The sequence below is a fragment of the Acytostelium subglobosum genome (genome assembly GCF_000787575.1).
Source record: "Acytostelium subglobosum LB1 DNA, scaffold: scaffold2, whole genome shotgun sequence".
NCBI lineage: Eukaryota > Evosea > Eumycetozoa > Acytosteliales > Acytosteliaceae > Acytostelium > Acytostelium subglobosum.
This window is the reverse complement of record NW_012236530.1, coordinates 268,063-283,040: the sequence shown is the minus strand read 5'-3', so window position 1 is coordinate 283,040 and position 14,978 is coordinate 268,063. Positions and strand designations below refer to the sequence as shown.

At 43.4% G+C, this 14,978-nt stretch overlaps 7 protein-coding genes across 7 annotated transcripts; 4 read left to right on the top strand and 3 right to left on the bottom strand.

The window, feature by feature from the left end:
* Positions 1-670: 670 nt before the first annotated feature.
* On the top strand, positions 671-1,369 carry SAMD00019534_008940 (hypothetical protein; the record flags this gene model as incomplete). Its single annotated transcript, XM_012902861.1, has 2 exons — positions 671-1,204; positions 1,301-1,369. 2 exons carry the CDS (start codon positions 671-673, stop codon positions 1,367-1,369), a joined length of 603 nt encoding a protein of 200 aa, XP_012758315.1.
* Positions 1,370-1,525: 156 nt separating this feature from the next.
* Positions 1,526-2,304, bottom strand: SAMD00019534_008930 (hypothetical protein; the record flags this gene model as incomplete). Its single annotated transcript, XM_012902860.1, has 2 exons — positions 1,526-2,067; positions 2,145-2,304. Coding segments are annotated over 2 exons (702 nt in total), but the record flags the coding sequence as incomplete, so codon positions are not given.
* A 928-nt stretch (positions 2,305-3,232) lies between these two features.
* Positions 3,233-4,781, top strand: SAMD00019534_008920 (hypothetical protein; the record flags this gene model as incomplete). Its single annotated transcript, XM_012902859.1, has 4 exons — positions 3,233-3,562; positions 3,684-3,872; positions 3,954-4,497; positions 4,570-4,781. 4 exons carry the CDS (start codon positions 3,233-3,235, stop codon positions 4,779-4,781), a joined length of 1,275 nt encoding a protein of 424 aa, XP_012758313.1.
* A 548-nt stretch (positions 4,782-5,329) lies between these two features.
* On the bottom strand, positions 5,330-5,948 carry SAMD00019534_008910 (hypothetical protein; the record flags this gene model as incomplete). Its single annotated transcript, XM_012902858.1, has 3 exons — positions 5,330-5,439; positions 5,588-5,728; positions 5,873-5,948. 3 exons carry the CDS (start codon positions 5,946-5,948, stop codon positions 5,330-5,332), a joined length of 327 nt encoding a protein of 108 aa, XP_012758312.1.
* Positions 5,949-6,338: 390 nt separating this feature from the next.
* On the bottom strand, positions 6,339-8,099 carry SAMD00019534_008900 (hypothetical protein; the record flags this gene model as incomplete). The annotated part of the gene is made up of 3 exons (XM_012902857.1): positions 6,339-6,760; positions 6,843-7,329; positions 7,410-8,099. The coding sequence occupies 3 exons, from the start codon at positions 8,097-8,099 to the stop codon at positions 6,339-6,341; spliced, it is 1,599 nt and encodes a 532-aa protein (XP_012758311.1).
* Positions 8,100-8,374: 275 nt separating this feature from the next.
* Positions 8,375-10,476, top strand: SAMD00019534_008890 (hypothetical protein; the record flags this gene model as incomplete). The annotated part of the gene is made up of 2 exons (XM_012902856.1): positions 8,375-8,761; positions 8,845-10,476. The coding sequence occupies 2 exons, from the start codon at positions 8,375-8,377 to the stop codon at positions 10,474-10,476; spliced, it is 2,019 nt and encodes a 672-aa protein (XP_012758310.1).
* A 690-nt stretch (positions 10,477-11,166) lies between these two features.
* On the top strand, positions 11,167-13,646 carry SAMD00019534_008880 (hypothetical protein; the record flags this gene model as incomplete). Its single annotated transcript, XM_012902855.1, has 5 exons — positions 11,167-11,230; positions 11,318-11,514; positions 11,586-12,687; positions 12,748-12,924; positions 12,997-13,646. 5 exons carry the CDS (start codon positions 11,167-11,169, stop codon positions 13,644-13,646), a joined length of 2,190 nt encoding a protein of 729 aa, XP_012758309.1.
* Positions 13,647-14,978: the final 1,332 nt, after the last annotated feature.

Here is a 14,978-nt window from a genome sequence, read left to right as displayed (position 1 = left end):
GCCACCGGTCAACAACTGTTCTCGCAACAATATATGCTGCAGCCATGCTCCCCTCCACCGTCCGAGGCACCTCTCAGTGCATAACAACAACTATCAATAAATCCTTTGATTGAGCCTATCATGATAACGAGAGGATATCTTGAATTAAGCTTATTCTGATGGTTGACCTTGTCTTTGGATGTTTGACGAATGACATCATCCATCCCATCACTTGTCAAACTTCATTGAAATTGTTGGCAAAACACACAAACCAATCAATCAATCTAGATTGTGATCTCATTCATTCACTTCATTTCAAACAACCCTTCATCTTTATAATTCATTCATTAGCGAATGGACAATAGTAATAGCAATAGTAATAATAGTAATGGTAGTGGAGGTGGTAGTAATGGCGGCATAACTGGCGGCAACACCAATAGATATAATCAAATGTTGCTAGAGACCTTCTACAGAGATACTCTACTATCATATCAAGACAGGTAACCATCCCAATCATTCATTCAATCAATCAATGACAATGCACTAACTTGAAGATTACAGACTACGTAAGGAGTATGAAGAGAAGTATAATACAAATATAGAACTGTTCAAGAGGAATTATGAAAGAGATATTGCCAATCAGTTGAAGCAACTACAGTTGGAATCGACACAGAGGGTGTGCGATCTGGCTATGATGTTCAAGGAGAGAATGGACCAGATGTCAAACATAAAGGAACAACTGATACAACATCAACAACAGTTGCAAGACACACAGCATCGTCTGGATGAACAACAGGCTCAATTTAATGAACGTGAACAAGGAATAACACAAAGAGAACAAGATATTACACAGCGTGAACATGGAATCAATGAGCGCGAACAAGGCATCACACAGAGAGAGAATACAATTGTTGAGAAGGAGAGAGCAATCGAACAAAGACAACAGAGTGTGGAAGAACGTGAGGATGATCAACTGAAGAGCATGGAGCAGCGAGAGTTGCAGCTCAGACAGTCCGAGTCTGCGATGGAGCAGGCCAACCAACAATTACAACACCAGCAGTTGCAGTTGCAGCTGCAACAGAAAGAGGTTGCTGATGCTGCTGCTTCTGCGGCTGCCGAGCAACCAGGCCGACAGATCAAGGAGAATGAAAACATCGGCATTGTATTACTACAACTTAACAAGGTCTCAGAAGCATTGACTGGCATGTTAACAACACAAGATGAGGTATGTACTCAGATGGATAGAGAGCAAGCAAGTGGTGGCGAGGTCACATACTGACGATGAGACGCCACTCAATCAATCAATCAATCAATCGAACAGTCTACGTTACAGTTTGACAAGCTTGCCCAATTGATGGCGGGCGCGATGGAAAGAAATGGAGATGAGTGATTGATCACTCGCGACCAGATGTCCAATGAATGAATAAACAGGCAGTGACATTGCCATCATGTAGTAGTATTGTACATTCAGAGCAAGCCGGCTAGAGTATGATTGAATGATGATAGATTTACATGTTGTCTTGTGTGCACAATCGCCACCTCATTTGGATGAAGAGTCCTTGACTATGATCTCTGGGAACAGTGTGACGAGGTCGTGAATGGTTGGTATGCAGTAGTCGATGTATGACTGGTCGGACGACGAGCCGACCAGTACGGTGATCATGCCGGCTTGTTTGGCGCCCTCCAGGTTCACGGCAGTGTCCTCGAAAAAGACGACGCCAGACGCGTCGGTCGTGTCGGCCATCTTGAGCGCCAGCTGGTAGGACAGCGGGTGTGGCTTGGTGTTCTCCAACATGCCATGATACTCAAGCACATCGGTAAAGCAGTCCTCCACGCCCAGTGCCTTGAGGATGCGACGACAATGTGCAATATCAGCATTGCTAAAGATTAGCTTCTTGATTGATGGGTCGATGCTCCTAAGGACCTGGCCCAATTTCTCGTCCCTCGGCACTACGCCCTCAATCTCCACGCCACCATAAACCTCTCTTAGATACTCTTGTACATCAACATTATGATTGACTATCAGTCCATTCAATGTTAAACCATACTTATTATAATATCCAATTCTTATCTCATCGACTTTGTCCTCTAATGATTGATTGTTATGTTTGATTGTTAGTCAAGTATAAAAGATCAAGTTGACATGTAAATACTATACTACTCACCTGGTACATTGAGCTTATCGACCATATATTTAGAGATTCTCTGTGTTAATATCTCTGTTAGTCCACATGATAGTGGATAGAGTGTGTTGTCCAAGTCAAACAAGAGAGTATGTATACGGTTATGTTTCTTCTTTATGTTGATGTTGTTGGTCATGTTGTTGTTATATGTTTGAGTTCTCTCTCTCCCTCTCTCTATCTCTATCTCATGAAGTGTTGATGAGTTATAAGATTGATTGATTAATTGAACATGCAACCTTGGTTGGTCAAAGTTGTTGTGATTGAACACACACCAAATGCAATTGGATTATTACCATTTTGGGATAGTTTCTGATCTCTTTGTTCTTTGTCAGAGGTAGTACTTAGTTGTAGAATGCGTGGTGGGGTCTCAATCCATACCTTAAACAATATTACCGGTTATAAGTATATTATTACCATAAATGGATCACTATTTTCTTGTAAACTTGATATCTACATGTTGAAGACAACAACGACAACAACAAAAAGACAACTATAAGGTTTTATTCATTTCGTAATAATAAAAGAAGGGTAAGTAATAATTTATAAATGACCTCTCTGACTTGTTTGACTTGGAATGTATTTTGTGGTTCACCTACAACAAATACTCCTGTTGCAATATACACTCCAAGTCTCTCAAGTTGATCAGATCAGTGGTCCAGTTGGCTTCCTTCAATTGTTGGACAAAGATACAGATAGATAATTGAATGTGATACAGATAAATTAGTTTGACGACAAAAAAGAAATGTTTTTTTTTATCAATTTCAAACAGATTTACTGTGTTGGGAGTGCCTTTGGTTCCGGTTTTACTGTGCACACCAGGAAGGAAAACGAGGAACTTGTCGGTCTTGCCACTCCCGAGTGTGGTAAATGTTGCTCAACGCCTCACACACAAACAAACAAGCACTCTCTCGCTCGATTCATGATAACTATCTTCATGAATGTTCTGTTTCAATTCAATTCGATTCAATAACACAATACATACTTATACATATTTATATATTTATATAACATACATATTATAATATAATAATACTTATTATATTCTAAAAGTATATTAATATATATATAAAATGGCATCAATCATCATTGGTTCACAATGGGGTGACGAGGGCAAGGGAAAGCTCGTCGACATCCTCTCGCAGGACTATGACATTGTCGCTCGTTGCCAAGGTGGTGCCAACGCTGGTCACACCATTGTCGTCGACGGCAAGAAGATCGCTCTGCATCTCATCCCATCGGGTATCCTCAACGAGCGCGCCACCTGCGTGCTTGGCAACGGACTCGTCATTCACTTGCCCACCTTTTTCAAGGAGGTCGAGGGTCTGAAGCAGAAGGGCATCAAATACGAGAACAGACTCTTTGTCTCTGATCGTGCTCATCTTGTCTTTGACGTTCATCAAGTATGTGTCTATAAGTCATGTCTCTGAGTGTCCAACTCATTCTAACCTCCTTCACTCTTTCTCTTCTTTCATCTTCTTTCTCTCCAACTCTCTTCTCTCCTTCCTCGTTACCTAAACTCAGATCTGTGACCAGTTGAAGGAGGCTGAGCTCTCCAACGGTGCCTCAAACGACAGTATTGGCACTACCAAGAAGGGAATTGGTCCGGCGTACAGCAGCAAGGCCTCTCGTGGTGGCCTGAGAGTCTGTGATCTCTTCCACTTTGATATCTTCAAGAAGAACCTCACCAGACTGGTTGAGAACAAGAGAAAGGTATGTACTACATGAGTGTCATGTGATATCCTCGCGAGTGGCACAGGCAGGCGGCTAACACAAAGACAACAACAACAACAGAGATTCGGAAACTTCGAGTACAATATAGAGGAGGAGCTGAAGAGATACGAGGGCTATGCTGAGCAGATTCGCCCATTCGTCATCGATTCGGTCTACTTCATGAACCAGGCCTTCAAGGATGGCAAGAAGGTCTTGATCGAGGGTGCTCAATCCACTATGCTGGATCTGGACTTTGGCACCTACCCATACGTGACTTCGTCCGCCTCCTCCGTCGGAGGTGCCTGCACCGGTCTGGGTATCGCACCCAACAAGATCGTCAACCAGATTGGAGTGGTCAAGGCTTACACTACCCGTGTCGGCGCCGGCCCATTCCCAACTGAGCTGCACGGAGATGAAGCCGAGGCTCTGAGAAAGGAAGGAGGCGAGTACGGTACCACCACCGGTCGTCCAAGACGTATTGGTTGGTTGGACGTTGTTGTCCTGCGTTACACTGGCCTCATCAACGACTTCACCGAGCTCAACTTGACCAAGTTGGACGTCCTCAGCAACACTCCAGAGATCAAGATCGGTGTTGACTACAAGTACAACGGAGAGGTTCTGAAATGTAAGTTGTTTGATTGATCGATTGTATCCATATCCAACTGATACTAACTACTACTTTACTCTATAACAACAGCTTTCCCAGCCTCATTGGAGGTCCTTGCTCAGTGTGAGGTCGTCTATGAGACGTTCAAGGGTTGGAACACCAACCTCGCCAACTGCAAGTCCTTTGACGAGCTGCCAGTTGAGGCCAAGGTCTACATCAACCGTATTGAGGAGTTGACCGGAAGGAGAGTCAAGTGGATCGGTGTCGGACAGGACAGATCATCCATGATCATCAAGCCATAAAAGTTGTTGTTTACTGTCCAGCATGTTCCATGCTCCAACATCCAAACCATATATATATTAATGCTATGCTTTCACTAAACCTATGGCTCTGGTCATTCATCATACTTATACAATAATAGTAACAAACTTGATTCTGTTATATCGTTCCAACATCTGGTCAACACTGGCCTGTAGTCTATCCCTCTTCCTTTCCAACAATAAACTAAGGAGAGTTACAACTCACCATCATACTCAACAGTCGAGTCGATCAAGCATTAGTCTAACACAATGGACTCATACTTGTCACCTGACACCCTGTCGTTGTCCCTCTGATCCATCAGTCATCTAATAGTGTTGGACACGTGTCCAACAACATACACAATAAGGTTTGATCGAGGAAGTGGCATGCCATGTTGTTGTTGCCGCAGTCAAGTGCAGCGTATTATGTTTGATTTATCGATGAACTAATGTTTGTGGAGATGTTGAACATTACACCGTCGTCGTTGTTGTTGGTATTATATATCATGTGTGTATTGTTTGGTTGTGAAGAAGAGTATGTACACTCCTCTCTATTGTCTGAAGGAGCGACGAATCTCGAACTCTGACTCAACCTGGTCGATCATCTTGTGAATCATATCAGTGTACTGCTTGTCGCTGGTCAAATCGGACCACTTCTCCTCTGTATAGTTGTGATTGATTGATTGAATGTTAGTCTCGAGTTCACAATGTGATGCCATGGCCATATGAGAATGATTGATCGGATCACTCCAACGTAGTGTGACGCTGTGTCTGTCTATTGTTGCTGCAGCTGCTGTATGTTCACATACCATTCAAGTAGATCTTCTTGACGTTGCAGTCGAAAGCGATTCTCTTTCTTCTGTCTCTCTCGACGAGAGTCTGTGGTGGAAGTCTGTGCAACACCTCCTTCATCACTGGTGTCTCGTTGTAAAGATCAGCATAGTAGAGGCCTATAATGTATAACATGTCAGTTGTATGTTCATTGTGTTCATGTGTCATGAGTCATGTGATGTGTCGTCTTGTCTGATCAATCAATCAATCAATCAATCTGTCTATATATCTGTGTGTCGTTCGTTCATTCATTCGATTCGTACCAATCTTTCTGTACTCCAACCATGAGTTTTGGAGTCTCTTGGCAACACCCTCTGGAATCAACTTAACAAAAGACATTGTTATTGTATATATAATGTAATATAGWAGATATAAAAGATAAATAAGGTTATTGAAAGAGAGAGAAGGTAAGTAGTTAGTGTGTGACCAGAGACAAAGGAATGATGCGTGAGTGAGTGGCAGGGCAAAGCGATGCGCATTCACACTCAACGATGTGATTGAAGTTTTGAAAAAAAAAACAAAGTTGGAACTACAACTCAAAGTGTATTTATGGGTCGCTTCGTTCGGGGTACCAAGGGCGAGGGTGAGGGCAAGGGTGAGGGTAAGGGTAGACAAGGGTTAGAAGAAGAATGGGAGATGGAATGTAAGAAGAATGGAAAAAGGGGGGTTAGGAAGGACCAGTTGGACCGCTTGAAGAGACCAGAGCATCTGAACGTGACAGAGGCTAGGTTAGTTGCATTTACTACATTTACATTGGAAGTCATATTGACTCTTGAGTTGCTCTTGTCGCTCTCGAGTCGGCATTGTCTCATCGCAGTAGGTGTTTAGTATCTCTTGACCGGCTTTGATGTTCTTCTTGGCGCGAACCACCATCATTGCACATGTAACACCATCGATGCGCTCATTGCTCAGTTCAATGTTTGGTAGACACGAGTGATTCATGCATGAGAATATCGGGAAGAGACCTACGCCCCACATGTCCAAACGCTTTGGTGGTGCGGCCACGGTCTTGGCTTTTGACTTGCCCTTGGCCGCCTTTAGGCTCACTGATGGAGCAGGTGGCTGTAATGACGCTGGGATCTTGACCACAGTTGCCGACGAGTTGAAGTTAATCAATCCAAGTAAGTTATCAAAGAAGTCATTGCTGAGCACTGTGTTTGATTGATGGATGATAGGATGTTAGTATGACTCGGGTCCAACCTGGAAGGGCATAAATAGTCCGTGGACATCTACACTTATCCAGCTCCTCTTGTAATATACTATCCATTGAATGTTGGATTGCGTCCCCCGACTCCTTGGCTCCATAGGCCTCCTTCAGCAGATTGGTCACAGGTTGGTACTGAGCCTGTAGCTCGACCAGATTGTCACCGTTGAATCTTGCCTGTTGACGCATGAGTGGACCGCGCTTTAGATGTTGCGCCGTGCCAAATGCCAGGTTGCAATTCTTGGCCTTGCGCTGTTTCAAGCTCTGACTAATCGTCGCCAGGATGCGCTCGGCCAGCAGCAGCTGAGGCTCAGATGGTGCGCCTTTGATCATCTGGCGATACTTGGCAATGGGGTTGTTGCCATCCTCCTTACAACATTGCTGGATGTGGTAGGTGTTCCAGCTTGCATGGCTACACTCCAGGCTACAAAACAAGGCATTGCAGCCACCGCGACATGCAACCTTCTCACCCTCCAGGCATCCCATGCAGTGATAACATTGAATGTCCTTGTTAACCTATGTGGTGTGATTGATTGAATGATTGAGTGAGTGGAATAGTTCCAGGATTGATTGATTAAATTATCAGGTGAACATACCTGAACACACAATGGATGAGCAATGTGAGCGAATGGAGTGTCGACAAAGACGATGTCACCCTTCTTGATGTCGACGGTGGCGATCAATGACTTTTCTTTGACGTTGTCGAGGTAGCGTAGCTCGAGTTTGGAGTAGTGGGCGTCATTGCCACGCAGGATGGGATCATAGAACAGCTTCATCTTGCTGTTGTTCAATCCATTGGTGGCCTGTGTCAACAACTGATTGTGTTTGGTCATGGTCTTGTCTTCGGGATCCACCTTGATATTGAGGATACACTGCAAGTAGTGTTCCTTGGCCTCTTTGTACCTCTTCATTCCAATGCAACAATCACCGGCGCGTAGATATGCACGAGCGAATGTAGGATCAGACGCAGCCGATCTCATTGCATCCTCCAAGCCATCAGCATGTCGGCCCATCTGCAGACAAGTAGCTGAACGATTACAATAAAGTAATGTTAACAACGCTTCGCTTTGTTGTCGTTGTTGTTGTTGATTGTCGTCGCCATTTGAGGAGGATGATGCTGATGCATTGTCGACTGGAGGCAACAACAAGTTGATACCGGCTTTGTACGATGTATAAGCATCGTTCCAAGCTGCACGGGAGTACTCCTGGTTGCCCTTCTCCTTGAGTGATGAAGCTTGTTGAATGACTGACTCTGACTTTGGCTCTGACATTGTTGACATTGACATTGATGATGATGATGAAGATGTTGTCCAACAGACGAGAACACGCTGTACGTGTATACTGTACACTTTGTGCACTATAGAGATTGATGAATGTCAAATGATCTTTGAATGAAAGTTGGTGGTGGGTTTGGTGAGGTCATTCATGTGAGACCTCGTTCGTTTCCAAGTTTCAAAGTCCAAATTGGTAATGTGACATTCATTATTGACTTCACTCACTTATTCATCCTACTTATACATATCCCTTTCAACACAAATAAGAGAGAGATAATACATAAGTCATGGCTACTACTACAACACCAATTGATATCAATGTAGATACCCCTGCTACTACAGAGGACGATAGGCCATTAAAGAAGCCAAGAACAGAGGATGATGATGTGTTAATGACAACTGCCGCACCAATAGATACTACTACACCAACTAGTCCAACAACTTCAACACCAACAAGCACTACTTCAACTGTTACACCAACATCAACGCCAACTTCAACCACAAAACCATTCGATAGTGTAGCCATTAATACTGGACGTGTCAACATGATGATGTTCAACCTACCAAAGAATATGGATACTGGTCGATTCCAGAAGCTACTAACAAAGAATGGTACAACCTATGTCAAAGCAAAGAAGGTGTTCAAAGAGCAGTTCGCTGTTGTAACCTTGGAGGTATGTTTGATTGATTGATCATGCGAGTGAATGCGTCATGTGACTAATACCCATCATTCATTCAATCGATTGATCAATCAAAGAGCGTCGACTTGGTACAACCATTCATCGAGAAGTGGAATGGCTTTGACTTGGATGGTGTAAAGTTAAAGGCACAAGAGAAGACTGGTAGACAAGACAATGACAACAACAATAATAATAACAATAATAATAGGAATAAGCGTGGAAGAGATGATTCATCATCAGGTGGTGGTGCCGACGCACCATTGAGATTGATAGAGGACATTGTCAATCCATGGCACAACATCGAGTATAGCGTGCAGTTGGAGAAGAAGCGCGCGGGCGTCTTGGACGTGCTCACCAACATGACCACGGCCATCAGGAAGGAGTGCACAAAGCAGCCCGACTGGCTGCTGGAGAAGAAGGGCCGCCAGCTGGCGTGTCCGCTCGAGGAGATCATCGCATCGCCCGTCGTGTCCAACTATCGCAACAAGTGCAGCTACACGATCGGTCGCAAGGAGGACCAGACACCCTGCATCGGATTCGCACTGGGTCGCACAGGCAATGGCATCACGGTCGTCGGCGATCCATCCAACTGCCAGATCATATCTGGTCGCTCAAACGCAGTGCGTCGCCATCTCGAGACGTACGTCCTGGCCCATGCGCGCCCACCCTTTGACAAGATGACGCACACTGGCTTCTGGCGCCAGTTGACAGTTCGCGACTTTACCACGGGCGAGACGATGGCCACTGTTCAGTTCAATCATCGTGGACTCACCGAGCAGGAGATCAAGGACGAGTCAGCTGCACTGATCGCACACTTTGACAAGGCCAAGGGCACGGATGCCGAGGTTACCAGTCTGTCAATCCAGTGCTATGACGGCGTGTCCAATGCTGCCCCAGTCGATCTTCCCGTCCTGCTGATCGCCGGCACAGAGACCGTGGCCGAGCAGCTGCTCGGACTCAAGTTCAACGTGTCGTCAAACGCATTCTTCCAGGTCAACACCAAGGCCGCCGAGCTGCTCTTCTCCCGCGTAGTTGATTGGGCCGGCGTCTCGGCGCGCAACATTGTGCTCGATGTTTGTTGTGGCACTGGCACGATTGGCCAGTGTTTGTCAAAGCAGGCACGCCATGTCTATGGTCTGGAGATGGCGCCAGACGCCGTCGAGGACGCCAAGGTCAATGCCAAGTGCAACGGCATCACCAACGTCGACTACATTGTTGGCAAGGCCGAGGACACTATGGACGGCCTGCTAGCCACCATTGGCAGGACGTACAACGATGTGAAGGAGGGCGAGATCATTGGCATTGTCGATCCACCACGTGCAGGCCTACATCCCAGCGTCATCAAGTGTCTCCGTCAGTTTGAATCGATGAAGCGATTGGTCTACGTGTCTTGCAACCAAAACTCACTGATACAAGATGCGGCCAAACTATGCAAGAGCATCACCAACACCATGAGAGGCACGCCCTTCAAGCCTGTCAAGGCATTGGCCGTCGACCTCTTCCCACACACAGAGTTGGTAGAAGTTGTCGTACTCTTTGAGCGCATTGACCTCCATCGTGCCCCTGCCGTAGTAGTTGCCCCTGTAGTAGTCGCCCCTGTTGCTGTTGCTGTTGATGTCGCGTCAACAGTTACCGATGCACCTGTCGTAGCCCCAGCCACATCCAACGAGACTTCAACAACAACGACAACAACAACTTTAGAGAGTTGAGGAGACACCATCATCAACAACATCTAAATCTGAATAAACATGAAGTAAGTAATGTTGTGTTGTCATCTCGGCTACACAATGAACAGGCCTGCCAACATCACATCAAATCAAACAAAAGGCTTGTTTTAGATGCCATCTGTATAAGTCAAGGGTCGAGTACATACACAGATGGGTGTACGATGGTGTTCATTGAGAACAGTGTGTATGAGATGTGGGGATGAACCCCCTTTGTCTGGATGAGCGCACAACTTCAAATGGACATTGGTGTGAGAATGTATGAATGGTGTGAGCTGTTGACCAGATGGTACAGTATTACCTTATTTGTTAATGAAAAGTCAGACGAGAGGAGATGATGGATCATTATGGGTGTTGAAGTAGCAAGGGGGGGTCAATGACAACAAGTCAATCCATCCATCCATCATTAAAGACATATATATATATATATATATATTTATATATTTCTATTTACATTAATTCACTCACTCGCTGTCATCATTATAATTTGCCCGCCTATTTACAAACAAATATACATACACATAAACATACACACATACACACATCAAAGCCGCGTAAATTTACAATACATTCAATATTTCCATCAATCACTTACCTATATATAATATTTATTCGCTTAGTTTATAGTTTCCAACTAGGCTTCTAAAGAGCGATTGGCTTGAAAACAAAGTAATAATGTCATCGTCTGGTGAGCAAAGAAACGAGTATCGAGTTCAAGATTCGGCTTTTATTGTTTCTCGTACGTTGATTGATATTTGATCAGATTGATCATTGGCCGAATCGGCCAAAATGTATTCTTACTAACTAAATTGAATATAATAAATAGTTGTAATCAATGCTGTTATATCATTGATTGTTTTCTTTGCATTCTGTTTCATTAGAAGACGTTACAAGAACTTCTATCAATACAGATATGAGAGATCACATCCTGGAGTGGACACGCCACCTTCAGATTCATTCTTTGGATGGATTCCTTCAACATTGATGTATGAGAATGAGAAGTTAATCACTCATGCAGGTCTGGTAAATATCATCCTTTGATCATTCCAATGATAGTTTACTGACAGTCATTCATTCATACAACAACAAATTAGGATGGATTCTTCTATCTTAGACAGTTAAAGACTCATTTCTGGATATGTTTCATATTAATGATTGTAACTGCTGTTGGTCTATATCCAACTAATGCCCAGGGCACATTCAATGACTCTAGAAAGCCTGATGAGACTGAGGTTGTTGGTCTGGCAACAGTTTCAATGTCCAACATTGCCAGAGGCTCTCGTCTCCTCTGGGTACATTGGGTATTCACACTCATAGTTCCGCTAGTTGTCTGCGCTTTCATCTTTAGAGACTATCGCGAGTATACAAGAAGACGCATTCACTTCAAGAGCGAGTCTAGACTGCTCAACTACTCAATCTACTTCAAGGACATCCCCAAGCGACTGTTCAACAAAGACGAGTTCTATCACTACCTCGACCGATTCTACCCAGGCCAGGTGAAGGACGTCACTCTCATCAGCCAAAAGATGCCCATATACAAGGATATGAACAAACGAGAGAAGTTCATCAACAAGTACGAGGCGGCCATGGAGACGACCGCCAGGAAGAACAAGACTCAGTACACCAAGGACGGTTTCTTGGGACTGGTCGGCCAGAAGAGAGAAAAGATGGAGTTCTTCCAGGAGAACATTACCAACTTTGACAAGGGTATCGAGACAAAGAGAGCGAGCTATGAGGAGAACATGCCCGGCCATCGATGTGGATTCGCAGTGTTCAATCATCGCTCCAATGCAAAGATCACACTGCAGACAATCATGGACAAGAAATATCCATACAAGATGGTGACCTATCCCGCACCAGACCCCTACGATGTCTACTGGAAGAATGCTGGCATATCTTACAAGTCATTCCTGCAGCGCACTTTGGTCGTTTCAATCTTTATCTTCTTCTTGGTGTTCTTCTGGATGGTACCCATCACCTTTATCTCTGGTTTCAGCAACATCGCAACCTTGCAAAAGGTCAAGATATTCGACTGGCTCATTGATCTCATCAACAAGTCCACCATCTTGGCTGGTTTCCTCCAAGGTTTCCTTCCATCACTCATCATGATCATCTTCATGGCCATCCTTGTACCTATCATCAAGTTGGCCTCAAGACTTCAAGGATATCATGCACATTCATTGATTGATAAGTCAGGTATGTATATGATTGAGAGATAGAGATATTCACTTACTAACAACCAATCAATCAATTCAGTATTACGCAAGTACTTTATCTTCCAAGTTGTCAATGTATTCTTGATATCTGCAATTGCTGGTTCCATTTTCCAATCGATTGAATCAATCGTTGACAACCCTAGCAGTGTGATCACAATGCTTGCATCATCTCTTCCAGGTCAAGCATTCCAAATGATTAATCTTATCATGATTTCAGGTAATTATTATTCTTCAATCAATCAATCAATCAATCATACAAATAACTGACCAATTTGTAATATTATAACAGCATGCAAGCCAGTATTCAATCTACTTAGAATATTCCCATTGATAATTATGTTTATCAAGTTGAAGTTCTTTGCAAAGACACCAAGAAAGATTGCGCGTGTACATCATCAAGGTGGCTTTGGATACGCCACATCATATGCCATCGACTTGTTATACTTCCAAATCCTGCTGGCATACTCGACAATGACCCCCTTCATCCTGATAGTTGGAACATGGTACTTTGGCCTGTCGTACCTTGTGGCCAAGTACAACATTGTCTGGGTCAACACTCCGGACTACCAATCAGGTGGCTCGTTGTTTGGCCTCTGCTTCCGCCTGCAAATTGTCGGACTGGTCATCTACCTCCTGCTTATGATCGGTGTTTTCAACCTCTACAAGTTCTTCTACGGCAACCTTACCATCATCCCTCTGGTGCTGGTTCTCTTGTTTGCTCTGTACACCGAGTCTATGTACAAAAAGAAAGCCCAGTACGGAGTGTTGGATACACAAGACGCAATTGATCAGGGACAGCAACACCCTGTGTTCTACGACAAGTGTATCTCATTCCAAGAGTACACCAACCATTACCAACCACCATTCTACAGAGAGATGATGTCGATCCAGTACCCCAACAATGAGCAGAGTACTGCTTCAGGCCCTTCGAGAACTTAAACATTAATTATTAAATATTTGTTCAAAATAATTATTATTACGCCAGCTACATCACATCTTCATCGACAATATTGTAATATATCTTGGTATTACAATGCAGGGCATACAAATTGTTCCCATAATTTTGAAACCATCAACATCATCAGGTTCAACCATTATTTTCCATCAATTCAGTATGGCAATAATAATAATAAAAAATATAAATAATATTAATATTTGTGATGTTGATGCTGTGGACAACGAATAATTCGTATAAACACTTAACCTACAACAACGTGTTTGGCAGGTTGACTTCAATTTGAAGAGATAAAATTAGTTCAATCAAACAACTAACATAACAACAACATCAACACATAATCCATGCCTCCAACTCTATAAATTCCAACTACAATCACAAACACAAACACCCCTGCTAATAATAATGTCACGCCTCCATTTAAGCTTCTCACTCTCTCCATCATCTTCCAAACAACTTGTTGTTGTCAATCACAAGTGGGTGTTGAGTGGGGGTTATCGGAACGATGAGCTGCTAACAATTGATCAAACCCCCTCCAACACATACACACAATTGTTTCCAACTTCAATCAAACTCCACTTATGGCATGATCAGGATTTCATTGACATCAACACAACCCACTCACTTATACTCAATCAAACATTCAAACATACCACAATCCCAAGTACTGTTGCCCAGGTCATCATTGCCCCCAGAGGGCCAATCACACTCAATCATACGCGAATATATTATTTATTACTTACTTAACCCATCACGATCATGTATATCAACTGTTGATGGTGTTGTTGGAAATGAATTGCAACAACTCATTCACTCACACCCATTACACACCAATCATCTTAACACACACACACACACACACACACACTCACACACATCAAGACTGATCATAAACTAAGGGTGTCGCCTTATGCCTTCTCCACGCATCTCCTCTTGTTTATATACATATATATATATATATAAATATGTGTATATGTGTGTTTGTGTTTGTGGTGTTGGATGATCAGATGTCACACCGCTCACTTTTAACTCTCCACTCTCCAAACATACCCTCAATTCCACTTTTGATCAAACACATAGGAGTACATGTACAACTTCCTCCTGCTTACTTACTAATTTACTTTACTTATTACTATTTCTCTCTTAATAATAATATTAATAATATTTAATTAATACCATCTAACAAACCATCAATCACAGAAAATTGATCAATTCCAGGATCCATCCCATCCCAAATTCTTTTAAAGTGAGTATCAATAATTATTCCATGGACATACATCCATTCATTAAATACCAATACCATTGATTTATTGATT